This window comes from Balaenoptera ricei, chromosome 15 (genome assembly GCF_028023285.1).
Source record: "Balaenoptera ricei isolate mBalRic1 chromosome 15, mBalRic1.hap2, whole genome shotgun sequence".
In the NCBI taxonomy this organism is placed as follows: Eukaryota; Metazoa; Chordata; class Mammalia; order Artiodactyla; family Balaenopteridae; genus Balaenoptera; species Balaenoptera ricei.
The window spans coordinates 37,670,471-37,684,448 of record NC_082653.1 but is presented as its reverse complement, the minus strand read 5'-3'; the positions used below and the strand labels follow the sequence as shown (position 1 = coordinate 37,684,448).

Below are 13,978 nucleotides of genomic sequence, written 5' to 3'. Positions count from 1 at the left end.
CAGAACAAAGTCACCTATGAATTTCTCCTTCCCAAAGCCAGCTGTTTGTCCACCATCATCTCTTTGAGCAGATGGAGTCTGGAGGGAGGACCATGCATTCTCTCACTGGAACCAAAAGTCCATTGTCCTTTGACTGGTATCCCTTGAGTCTGGTTCCAAAAACTGTCTCCTGTGATAGTGTTTGCTCCTCATCCAATGCTTTTTTAAGAGTCTGCACCTCTTCCCAGCAGCCATGAAAGACAATGGCACCGTTTTATCTCCAAGACCTAGTTTCGAAGACATTTAGCTAGCACTGAACAACTCTGCATTCTGTCTGACTAGAAATTGTCCCATTTGTGCAGACAAGCGTCCTTTACTTTCTTTTTCTTTTTTTTTGTATTTAATTATTTTTAAATTTAATTTTTATTTTATTTTATATTGGAGTATGGTTGATTTACAAGACAAAGGAGGCAAAAGAATAGACAATGGAGAAAAGACAGTCTCTTCAATAAGTGGTGCTGGGAAAACTGGAGAGCTACATGTAAAAGAGTGAAATTAGAACATTCTCTAACACCATACACAAAAATAAACTCCAAATGGATTAAAGATCTAAATGTAAGGCCGGATACAAGCATCCTTTTCTTGATGCATCATGCCAGCTGTGAAGAGTAGACTCTGATAAGGAAGAGCAGTGTCCGGATGCGATTCCTACAGGAAACAGCCTTTTATTTCTGACATTTCTTCAGAGACCAGTTATACATGCTTGTGGGGAATGAATTCAGTTTCACTTAAACTACAGGAGGAGATCCTCCCAGGAAGACACCAGGATATGATGGCATGTGGTGGCTCCCAGGACACACTTTCAAAAGTAAAAGTCACAGACCCCGCTTGCCCTCACACACTGGCCTTATGACTAGACTGGGCTTGGCTAATCTGGAGCTTAATTTAAAGGAAGAATTGAATTATTTAATTTACACTGACATTTGTCTCCCCCCCAGCCCAGTACATACACACACCAGTTTTCCTTGTGTATGGCTTAAATCCAGGACCTTAGACAAAAATCAGCTTGATGTCAAATGTAGCATTTTAATTGTAATACAGTGCTGAATATATTATAATTAGGAACACTTTGATTGTTTTAGAAGGTTAATGTATGGGAGTATATATGCTACCAGTACATTGTACATATTCAGTAAATGCTCACTAGTCTTATTACCACTGTAGTTACTATTTATTATTTTCTTTTATATTCCTGCTGCTGTACTAAGCACTTTATATAATAATAACACTACCCAGAATGAATTAACAGACTGTATGGAACAGTCACTGTTCAAATCCTTTGATTGTATTCAGTTCTTTAGAGTTCACAGTGACCTAAGGAGATAGGTATTATTATCACTTGGTAGGTATTATTATTATTGCTCTCATTTTACCAGTGAGAAAACTGAAGCACAAGAGTTGAAATAACTTGCCCAATGTCATACAACTTGTAAATGGCAGAAGAAGTTTTTGAGTCCAAAGTCTTTTCTTAAACACCAGGCTGCTCTAGGATTCCCCCAGGTAAGCCTCATAAAAGCCCCATGAGGGAGGTGTGATGACCCTCATTTTACAGATGAGGAAACTGAGGTTGAGAGAGGCTAAATGATTTGACTCAAGTCATTAGAATCAATATTCAGCCCTCATTATGTCCTTCAAATACGTTCTCTCTGCTCTGCAACCAGGCCAGGGCCCTGGCTTAGCAGGACCCCAGCCCCTGCTGGCTGATGCTAGGCTGTCTGAGTGCAGCAGTACAGGAGGCCAGCAGTGTGATCTGGGAGCCAATGGACAGTGCATAACTGAGAATGGTACCATGGCAATTTTCAGGAGGCTGCTGTGTGCAGATCTTGCTCCCTGACTTGTTGAAGAGGCATCTGTTCATGCTGTGCAAGGGGCCAGAGGTTCAGACACCTTTGTTCTGCCAGATGACCACCATGTTGCCCGATGCAACGAGCAACATGCCGCATCCAACTTCACTTCTCCGTGGCATTTGATGTGGTTCATCACTCCTTCCTTCTTGAAATACTTTCCTTCCTGGGCTTCAGGACATCCTAGTCCCTTAGTTTCTTTCCTACATCACATGCCACTCCTTCTCTGCTCCTTTTTGCAAGTTCCTTCTCCACTTTTTAGTCTCTAGATGTTGTAGTCCTTGGACTTTCTCTTACACATTCAACACCATGGCTTTTAACACCAGCTAAAGACTGATGACTCTCAGATTCATGTCTTTAGCGTCAACTTTTCCCTGGACTGGAGGCATGTCTAAGTCACCTAAGTGGCATCTCCCTTTGGATGCTTAATAGCTCTCTCAAACTTAATGTGGCCATGATGGAACTCTGGGTTTCACCCTATGTTTTAGTTATCTATTGCTGTGTAACAAATCATCCCCAAACTTAATGGCTTAAAACAACAATGAACATTTATTACCTCACACAGTTTCTGTGGGTTTCCGTGACTAGCTTAGCTGGGTGATTCTGGCCTCGAGTCTGTCATGAGGTTGCAGTCAAGAGGTCAGCAGGGCTGCAATAATCTGAAGGCTTGACTGGGGACAGAGGATCACCTCCAATATGGTGCACATGGCTGTTGGTGGAAGGCTTCAGTTTCTAGCTGGCTCTTGGCAGGAGGACCTCTCTATAGGATTTTGGGTGTCCTCACGACATGGCAGCTGGAGAAAGCCAGAGCAAGTGATCCAAGAGAGAAGGCAGAGAAGCCACAATGTCTTTTTTGACCTCAGAGGACACTTACTATTACCTCCACCATATTCTTTTGCTCACAGATCAACCTGATACAATAAGGGAGGAGACTACACATTCATGTCGGGAGGCAGGGATCACTGGTAGCCATCTTGGATGCTCATTCACAGCCGAGAAGCCTGCTCCTGCCCCTATGCTCCTCATATTATTAAGTGGCTTGCTCCTCAGGATAATATCCTGGGAGTCATCTTTGATTCTTCTCCTTCATATTCTAATCCAATCCATCAGCAAATTGGATCAGCTCCATCTTCAGACCCTACTCTGGATCCCATTTCTCACCCCATCTACAGCACCCACCCTCATCTCTGCCTACATTGACTGCAGTAAGCTAACTGGCATCCCTGTTTCCACTCTTGCCACCAAAGCCTCTTCTCCAGCATCCAGAGAGTCAAGTTCATGTCACTGTCCTCTGCTTAGCAACCTCCAGTGGCTCCCACCTCCCTCAGCAACATCCAGCATCCTTGCCATGGTCTGTATGATCTGCCCCCTCACCGCTTCTCTGTCTGTCTTTCCAAACTGCCTCCTCTCTGCTCCAGGAGAGCCTCCAGGCTGTTCCTCAAGCCTGTGTGTGCCTCAGAATCCTGCGTGTGCTGTGCCTTCTGCCTGGACTACCCCTGCCCCCCACAGTCACAGGGCTTGCTCCCGCACTTCAGCCAGGTTTCTGCTCATATTACACCTCTCAGAAAGGCCTTCCTTGGCCATCCCATGCAAGATGGCACCTTGTTACTCTCAACCCCCTTGCTCTGCTTTATTTTTCTTCATATCACCTATTACTACTGGACCACATACTGTATATTTATTAATTTTCTTGTTTATCATCCATCTCCTTCTCTAGAATGTCAACTCCAGGACAACAGAAATACCATCCATTATGATTATTGCTGGACCTTCCCACAGCACCTGAAATGGTGCCTAGCACATAATGGTTGCTTAAATATTAATCTGTGCACTAAACGAATGAATGAATGGACCACAATGTGTAAGCAATGAATTCAACTAGAACAGTGCCACCCGATAGAACATTCTGCGATGGTGGAAATATTCTATATGTTCTATAAATATTCTATATCTAGTCCAACGTGGTGACTCTTAAATACCTAACATGTAACTAATATGAGTGAGGAATGGAATTTTTTAATTTTAACTTTTAATTTCTATTGATTTTAATTAAATAGCCACATGTAGCCAGTAACCATCATTTTATAGCAAATCTGGATCCTTGGAGTGGGCATGTAAATGTCATTCCATGTACATCCTGGTAGAGTGGTAGAGACTTCCTGGGACTCTGTGTTAAGAAGGTGATGGAGGTCCAATCAACGAATCTTTTTCAAACACCTTCTATGTATCCAACACTCTCGTTATCATCAGGATCTTACACAAAACAGTGTATTCATCTATTAGCACTTTCTGCTTCGGGCAAGGAGGCGAGGGTGGCATGATGTGGAATATTCACCATCCCTGACCTCAGTCATTCCAGGGGTGACCAGAGCTCCTTCTTGACCTTTTCCAGAGAGTGATTGCTGGAACTTACACCTAGTGTCATGGCAGCCCCTCACTGGCTTCCCTCACCCCTGCCCTGTGTGTCCTCCCCATCCTCTCCACTAAGTTCCCTCAATCCACTCTTCACAATCAGAGTAGAATGTTCTTGCCTGGAATCCTTTTGAGGGCTAAGCAGATTTCTCTTTCATACACACACACAGCCCTGCAGATTTTGGATTTTCTCAAACATTATACATTTATACTGATTTGTATGTGTTGATCTTATTGTCCGAAAAACTGCTTTGCACAGGGAGTTAGGTTGTCCCTTTTACGTATTCGGTGAGTCCCCTACATATGAACCTTCAAGTTGTGAACTTTCAAAGATGTGAACGTGCATTCGTATGTCCAATCACGTAAGTTGGTTCACATGTCTGGTGTGCATTGTCACATGCGTGCATCCTCTACAAGTGGTTGTGCTTTTGTGTACTGTACTGTACAGTATCTTTATTTCAAGCCCAGGATGTCCAGAAGCAAGCGTAAAAGCAACAGTGATATAGCTGGTACTGCTAAGAAGCACCAAGCAATAACGATGGAAACAAAAGTGAAAATAATTGAGAGAGTGAAGCGAGAAGAAATAAGATGGTAGGCGCCGCTAGTTCTTATAACATGAATTGTTCAACCATCGGCACGATCCTGAAGAACAAGGACAAGATCATGGAACATGTGAAGTCTGCTGTGCTGATGATGTCGCCAGTAATATCGAAGAAGCATGGAAAAGTGATGGAGGAGATGGAGAAACTTCTCAGTGTGTGGACGCAGGATCACATCAGTGTCGAGTCCCTCTCAGCTTAATGTTGATTCAAGAGAAAGCTGACAGCCTTTATGAAGACTTGAAGAAGAAACATGGTGAAGAATCAGAGGGCGCATCTTTTAATGCCAGCCATGGCTGGTTTCATTGGTTCAAGCCTAGAGCCAACCTTCACAACGTAAAGGTAAGTGGCGAGGCAGCAAGTGCAGATATGGTAGCTGCCTGGGAATTTCCTGAAATGCTTTGAGAAATTATTGATGAAGGAGCATATTTCCCCTAGCAGGTTTTTAATGTGGATGAGATAGGACTGTACTGGAGAAGGATGCCAGACAAAAGTTACATCAATAAGAAAGAAAAGTTGATGCCAGGCAATAAAGCAGCAAAGGACTAGCTAACTCTGTTGTTTGGTGGCAATGCTTTCGGCAATATGAAGCTGAAGCCTGTCTTAGTTTATCATTCAGAGCACCCAAGAGCCCTTAAAAACATAGCCCAGGGCTCTCTTTTTGTTGTGTGGAAGAGTAACCCCCAATCCTGGGTTACACACACAATTTTCCAGGACTGATTTTTCCACCACTTTATCTCGGAGGTAGAGAAATATTGCTTGGAGCAAGATGTCCCATTCAACATTATTTTGCTTCTCAACAGTGCTCCAGGCCACCCCCCATTCATGGACAACTTTCATCCCAACATCAAAGTAGTGTATCTGCCACCAAATGCTATGTCGCTCATCCAACCCATGGACCAGGGTGTTATTGTGATTTTCAAGAAATATGTACGTCACACTTTTTGTCAGGCAGTAAAGGCGAGTGATGAATCAGGAACAACCTTGTGACAATTTTGGAAGGACTTTAACATCTACGAGGCCATAAAAAACATTAACTTTGTTTGGCGTGAAGTTACAGCCATCACCATGAATGGGATTTGGAAGGACCTTTGCCCACAGTTTGTTCACGATTTTCATGGATTTGAGAAGGTGGATGAGGAGTCCAAAGAGGTCTTCAGCAACTTAGTGACCCTCAGCAAGAAGCTGGAGCTAGATCTGCAAGAGGACGACTTCATTGAACTTCTTGCTGTGCAACATGAGGGGCTTACTAATGAAGACTTTATGGAATTGGAGGCCCAGAGAAAAGGCAGAGAGACAAGAGGAAGAAGAAGTAACTGAAGAACTGAAGAGATTCACAATGCAGGAAATGGCAAGGGGATTTTCTTTATCCGAGGAGGCACTGTTAGTTTTTGAGGCACAGGACCCGAATGTAGAATGGTACATGAAAGTTGCAGCAGCTGCTCAGAATGCAATCCAGTGCTACTGCATCATCTAAGATGAGAAAAAAGAGCTACTACCCAGACATCACTGGATCGTTTTTTTTCCAAGACGGTAGGTAGAATTGAATCCAGCAAGGACCCAGAACCTGTGTCATCCACATCAAGCATGAGTGAAATTGCAGCTTGCCCTCCATCTCCTATTGCTGACGATCCTTCAGCTCTACCATCTCCCACCTCCTCTCCCTCCTCCGGTCAGTAACTCTTCTTGCCTGTTCACTTGATCAGCCCCTGTATACCAGCTGTTGTACTGTAGTACTGTATTTTTCAATGTACTGTACTGTAAGATTAAAAGTGTTTATTTTTTGTTTGTTTTTTATGTATTATTTGTGTAAAAAGTATTATAAACCTATTACAGTACAGTACTATATAGCCGATTGTGTTAGTTGGGTACCTAGGCTAACTTTGTTGGACTTAAAAACAAATTGGACTTGTGAACACAATCTCGGAACGGAACTCATTCGTATGTAGGGGACTTACTGTATTGGCATTTTCCCTTCATAACCCCTGGGATCACCTCCTACTATTTGCATTTGAATCCAGGTCTCAGAGTCTACTTCTGGGGATTTTAATAGGGAAGGAGGAAGAAATAGGCAGGATGGGGAGGTCAGAGGGCAGGTAAAGGGTGGAAGCGATGCATCCTGGGACCCCACGAGGTAAGCCTCACCCACGAGTGGGTTGTGCAGTGGTGCTCATCATTTGGACCAGCTGTGTGATGGCTATGGTGTTCAGATGTAGCATGTGAATTTCTCCATCTGTGTCTGTCTTCCCAGGTGGATTATGATCGAGCACAGGTGGTCCTCAGCCCTCCACTGTCAGGGTCCGACACCTACCCCAGGGGCCCTGCCAAACTACCTCAAAGTCAAAGCAAATCAGGCTATTCCTCAAGCAGCCACCAGTACCCATCTGGATACCACACAGCCACCCTGTACCACCACCCCTCCCTGCAGACCAGTTCACAGTACATCTCCACAGCTTCTTACCTGAGCTCTCTCAGCATCTCATCTAGCACCTACCCCCCACCCAGCTGGGGCTCCTCCTCAGACCAGCAGCCCTCCAGGGTGTCCCACGAACAGTTCCGGGCAGCCCTGCAGCTGGTGGTCAGTCCAGGAGACCCCAGAGAATATTTGGACAACTTTATCAAAATCGGGGAAGGGTCAACCGGCATTGTGTGCATCGCCACCGAGAAACACACGGGGAAGCAAGTCGCCGTGAAGAAAATGGACCTCCGAAAGCAACAGAGACGAGAGCTGCTTTTTAATGAGGTAGATGGTGTGTTCGGATCATCCTTTCTGTCCTATGTAACATTTCTTTCCCATTTCAGAAATAACACATGTACATTTTAGGACATTAGAAAACACAGAAAATATAAATACAAAAATAACATCCCTCTTTCTATGCCTGTATGGCTGCCTCTTTATGAAGTACTTCCTGTGGATCAGCCACTGTGCTAAGCATTGGTCTGGTTTGATTCTCACAACAGCCATAGACAGAAAAATGTTATCTGCATTTAGCAATAAGGAAACCTAGCATCAGATTATGTTACTAGCCCGGGGTCAGACAATAGGTTCATACAGCTGTAACAATGCAATCAGCTGTGACTTTGGACCCTCTTCCATGATGGCTTATGTGAAGGCTCCACCCAGCTCCAACTCCCATAGGTGTCCATTTCTTTTCCATGCTCCAAACCTCACAGAGAGCACGGGGTGAGTGGGATTCATCTTCTTCCCAGTCCACAGCTCCTGATTTCTGGAACTTATTTCCAAACCACAATGCCAGAACAGACAGGGAAAATATAACTTAAACAACTGCATAATTTATTATTTAACACTCATTCTGAAAATATCACCAGAAGCGGCCACAGGATGGCAATTCCTGGACACTCTCCAGCAAGCAGACACAAGTTGGCCTTTTAATGCCTAAGTCATAATGTTTTTACCTTCAAGACTTATCCTTTATATTCAGCCCAAACTCTTTCAGACTCAGCCTAGACTTCCCAAGAAGTTAAATTGGTGTCATGTGGCCCCAGCCCTAATAACTGTTTACTTCAGTCACTTCTGAGACTCACTTACCTTGAGTTGGTGACCCTTTTGCCCAGTTAACCAATAGCACAGTATGGACAATGTGTTTTAAAAGTAACCTGTGGAATATCTGATCACATCCCCCCAAACAGTCAACTAAACTCCCTCTTGTGAATGCAAACTCTGCCATGGTTCTGCCTGTTTTTACTCTGTATTCTCCCCCAACCCAGTGTCTGGTTGACCTGCCATTTTCTCTGAATTTGTTAACTTGATCCCCTCTATTCCTGCCAGCTGCTCTCAGTGCTGTCCCTTTGTCTGTAATAGACTTCTGAATACCCCCCCCACACACACACACAATCAGTACTCCCCATCAGTTGAACTCACAGCCCAAATGTAGCCATGAGAAAACAAAAAGTCAAATTTCACGGTCCAAAGTCAAACAGTGTCTTTCCATTTTGCCCAGGTTGTGATAATGCGGGATTATCACCATGACAACGTGGTTGACATGTACAACAGCTACCTTGTCAATGATGAGCTCTGGGTGGTCATGGAATTCCTAGAAGGTGGTGCCTTGACAGATATCGTTACTCATACCAGGTAAGTTTCTTTACTATCCAGGCAAGTAGTTCAAGGTGCTTATTATTCTTTTCCAGGGTAAGGCCTCAGTGACTATATTTATGAACTCTTCATAAGTGGTTAAGCACTTTGAAGGTAGAGAAATGACTGCCTTTTTTCTCTGTATTCCCAGGTGCCTATCACAATATCATGTATGTATAGTTCATTCACTCAATTCACATTCTCCCTGCCCTCCAGAAGTTCATTGATACCCACTGATTTTAAATCAGCAAGCTGCTGAGAATGGAGTTTCGGTGACAAATAATAGAATTTCCCATCCTTACATAGATTTCTAAAACTGAGTTTCATTCTCCTAAGTTGCTATACCATTGCTATGTGTTGATACCACCAAGGGTACCTGGGGAAGGCAGGGGCAGGTGAAAGATCAAAATTTTATATCATAATAACAAACTACATAAGAGAGAGAGAGATTCTTCAAATCTGTTTTTAAATCATGCAAGTAACAATGGTTAATTGCCACTGTTCCCTCAGCTACTTGCTTCTCTGATGTGTCAATTGTGGTCATTTCATCAAGTGTTTATTAATCACTTTTTATGTGCCAGGCTCTTTCCTAAGTGTTGGGGCTACAAAAGATACAAATGAATAAGGCTCAGATACACCCTTCCAAGGAAGTCTCAGATTAGAAATAAATACATTATAACAACTGTGCAGAATTAGAAAGAAGTATATAAGTAGCATAGAAGAATACCTGAATATCTCTATAAGAGAGTCAAGAAGGATTTCCAATATACGGTGATGTCCAAGATGGTTTTGAGAGATGCATCAGAGTTTACTAAGAAGGCAAGTGGGAAGAAAAGGGCACTGAAGGCAAATGAAAGAGTATGTGCTAAGACAGTGCTTCTAAAATTTTAATATGCATACAAATTACCCGTGGATCTTATTAAAATGCAGATCCTGATTCAATGGGGGGGCATAATACTCTGCATTCTAAGGAACCCCCAGGCGATGTTAATGCCGTTAGTTCATGGACCTCGCTGGAAAAGCAAGGTTCAAAGGAACAGACATGTAAAAAAATCATGTTACATTTGGGAAACTTTAAGTTTGCTCTGCTGGTAAATAAAATACCAAAGAGTTGAGAGGATTGTCATGAAAGAGCTACATTGGGTATTAGCTGATGTCACTGAAATGGAATCCAAATCATAAGTGAATCCAGTTGAGCGACAATAGGTGGAAAGCAAGGTAGCAAGAAAGTGTTCAGAAACCCATAAGGGATCGAAGGTTCTGCTTTTTCTCCACTAAAATGAGGCAGTGTTTCAATCATGACTCCCTATAGCTCTGAGTCTGCGGTAGACCATCTAAAAACAAAAGGACACGAGGGAAGACACTGAATGTTTATCACCAACATTTCAGCTGGCAGATTCCTATTGGTATAGCCATACAACCACCATATCTATCTATCTATCTATCTATCTATCTATCTATCTATCTATCTATCTAATCATCTTAAATTGTAGCAACAAGTATACTGAAGAGACCTAAGAATAAGACAAATGTGACTTACATATAAAACAATTAATAAAAATATGTCCAAGGGAGGGGCTTTTTTCTTGCCTCAGAGAGCATCAGAAAACTACAGCTCTCCCTTTGTCAAGTTCTTATTTTGTATCTGTGGGATTCACTGAAGAGCCAGCCTCTCTAGAATCCATTGTGTTTTCTAATTCTCTCCATCTAGTTTTGTTGATGGATTTCCCCTTGAAGACAGAGTAGCTCCAGAGAGCAAGAAGCAATTGTGTGTCAAGGAATACCATGGATATTTAGAATTTGAAATCCTTAAGCTGGTAGTTCAGAGAGTTTCCTACAGTAGATATTCAGTAAGTACTTCATTGAATGATTGATTGGTTGATAAAACATTTAACTGCTTGCCACTCAAAGTGTGGTCTGGGGACCAGCAGCATCAACATCCCCTAGGAGCTTGTTAGAAATACAGCATCTCAGGCTCTACCCAGATGGACGAAAATAATCCATCATCTAGCCAGATGCTCAGGAGTTTCTTCTTTTTTTTTTAAATTTATTTATTTTATTTATTTATTTTTTGCTGTGTTTAGTCTTTGTTGCTGCACACGGGCTTTCTCTAGTTAAGGCGGGCGGGGGCTACTCTTCGTTGCAGTGCCCGTGCTTCTTATTGTGGTGGCTTCTCTTGTTGCAGAGCATGGGCTCTAAGCACATGGGCTTCAGTAGCTGTTGCGGGTAGGCTCAGTAGTTGTGGCATGCGGGCTTAGTTGCTCCGCGGCATGTGGGATCTTCCCGGACCAGGGAGCGAACCTGTGTCCCCTGCATTGGCAGGCAGATTCTTAACCACTGTGCCACCAGGGAAGTCCCCTCAGGAGTTTCTTATACATACTAAAGTTTTAGCCCTATCTAGCATCTTGTTAAATCATATCCTACTTTTTTCAAGGAAACAGTTCTAGAAGGGAAACGAAAGTACCAAGCTCTGTCAGGTTCTTTATACATTAACTCATGGAACCTTCACACATCACACATCTCTATAAGGTAGGTGTTGATGTGCCTGTCTGTTAGAGGATGAAGCTATGACTCATAGAGGTGAAAAGTATCTTTCTCAAGATCACGTATTTAATAATAGGCAGAGCCAGGATTTGAATTTGGAGTTGACTCCAAAACCTGAGGTGTTTTTATCCCCACCTGACTTCCTCCCTGCTGAAGTAGGAAAGCACCAGGCTTTCTACAGTAGGCCATGTCCATTTCAAAGTCATTGAATTAAGAGTCAGTAGCATTTGTTATAAATTCCAGGGCTTGTGGAATTTGTGATTGGGGGCTCAGAGTCAATTAGTTTTTGTTACCATTGACCTGTGAAAAATCTTTATGCCTGCTTCAAATAACTCAAATCTCATTGAATCCAAGAAAAATGGATTTTATTTTATTAATTTTATTAAAAATGATAATTCTTGGTCCTGAATTAATTTTGAGATGTAGTTGGACTTGTCCCTGTGGCTGATGCTCTAAACCTCTCAGGACTGTGCTTTGGGCAGATGTGAAAATTGTCATCTGAAAACAATCCAGCATAATGACCAGCCCACTTACCACAAAACCAAGAACACAGAAGTTGTAGGTTTCCACACTGTTTCAGACACCTGCTTTCCTATGAGACCAATTCATTGTGGCGGTAGGAATCCTCTTTAAAGAGAAGGGCATGTTTCTTCATACTCATCCACTTTGTACCTTTGACATTCTCCTGATTGGTTATCTCCTTGGATTTTACGTTGAACCCTAGTTTTACTCAGTTGGGGTTTGTTGGCATCAACAAGACTGAAACACAGATTCAAAGCCATCTATTTACTTGTCCTGCTGAGCTAAAAGTTACCTGGGATTATTCCCCAAGTCAATTCTTAAATTTGGGCTCTGGTCAGTTATGCACTGTGTCTCCTGATAGCTTCCTCTGTTTGCCTGATAGTTTGTTTTAGGAGGTCTTTCACATTTGCTACCTAATTTGGGCCTCTCAATATCTCCGTGAGAGGGAGGAAGTTTTATACCTAGTTGAGTTAGGCAGATGCCTAAATGGGTCATTTTGAGGGCACTGAGGGACTCCATTCTCCACATCATTCTTCCCACCTGGGTTCTTCAGTGGCTGAAAATCCATTCTTTTGAGTTACAATTGCTGCATGATACAGTGGGGAAAATGGAAAAGCATGGGTTTTGAACTCATAAAAGGTGGGGTTTGAATCATGATCTGGTTACTTTCTGAGCTATATAACCTTGGGCAGGTCACCTGACCTCAGTCTCCTCTGAAACCAGAAATACCTTCTTCGGAGGGTGCAGCCATGAAATGGGGGAGCATACCCAGTGTTGTGCTTGCCTTTCTTATTCCCATGGTCTATTTATTAGGGTATCACGCATTCATGCTTGGTTATTTGTAACTAACTATGCCCAATTTCCTTCTTGACAGAGGGACCTGGAGCAACAGAAGCTTCCAGCTCCTGGAGGAGGGAGAGGAAGGGCTAGTGAGAGGCAGGGCAAGTCCCAGAGGGGGATCTTAGAGATCTAAAGACCACTTTGCCTGAGTCCAACCTTGAAGAGAACCATGGCCTTGCCCATTTCCAAGATGAGGAAAAAGAGACCCGAGGAAGTTAAAGGACTTCCTCAAGGTCATCTAGCAGCCACTCCTGGAACTTTGGCGTCATTCAATGTGCCCTCTCTGTAGGTCCCTGGTGGCTTGTCAGTACCTGGGGAATTACCTATAAGAGTCCAAGGAAGTGCATTTGCACTGATGATGCAAAAGCCAGCCAATGGGGGTCTCTTTACTTTAGCTTATACTGAGCCCCTATCATCCTCAATGCCAGACCTTAGGTTCTGGGAATCAGGTCCCAAAGACTTCCTTTTCCTTCCCCATAGATTTTCGAGACATGGGCTGGGGAGCATGGACTGGTTCACTAGAACACAAGGGAGCCACCTCTCTTGATCATTTCAAAGATGGTCTTAAGCCTGACCTTGCTCCTTCAATGTGATTTCCTTTCTAGAATGAATGAAGAACAAATAGCTACCGTCTGTCTGTCGGTTCTGAGGGCTCTCTCCTACCTGCACAACCAAGGAGTGATTCACAGGGACATAAAGAGTGACTCCATCCTGCTGACAAGTGATGGCCGGGTAAGATTTTCATGTTGGGTCCCTCCCCAGTTTACCTTGTCATTTCACCTGTCACAGGTATTATATTCCTAAGAACACTTTCTCATAATTCTAATTTTCCTTAGTTGCAAGTCACCCACTCCTCTTCCCAGGAGGCTTTTGAAAAAGAAATTACCATCCTCTGTGTCATCCTGTTATTCAGAACTATCTGTGAGCTGAATTTGACGGATAATTTTCTGCCTTAACAGTAAGTGCAGGAAGTAATAGAAACTATAGAAATTTCTTTTATTTTTCTGCCACATTCTTATTTTCATTGGTGGAGAGAAAATGACTTTTCTAGGACTGTGTCCACCCTGTTCGTGTGACTACGC

At 43.1% G+C, this 13,978-nt stretch overlaps 1 protein-coding gene across 1 annotated transcript in view; it reads left to right on the top strand.

Annotated features, from left to right (window-relative positions):
• PAK5 (p21 (RAC1) activated kinase 5) overlaps nucleotides 1–13,978 on the top strand; it is a 318,508-nt gene that overhangs the window by 287,856 nt on the left and 16,674 nt on the right. The window contains exons 5-7 of the mRNA XM_059896634.1: nucleotides 7,146–7,637; nucleotides 8,857–8,990; nucleotides 13,502–13,628. Of these exons, the coding sequence (XP_059752617.1) occupies nucleotides 7,146–7,637; nucleotides 8,857–8,990; nucleotides 13,502–13,628 (753 nt within the window). The remainder of the gene's footprint in view (nucleotides 1–7,145; nucleotides 7,638–8,856; nucleotides 8,991–13,501; nucleotides 13,629–13,978) is intronic.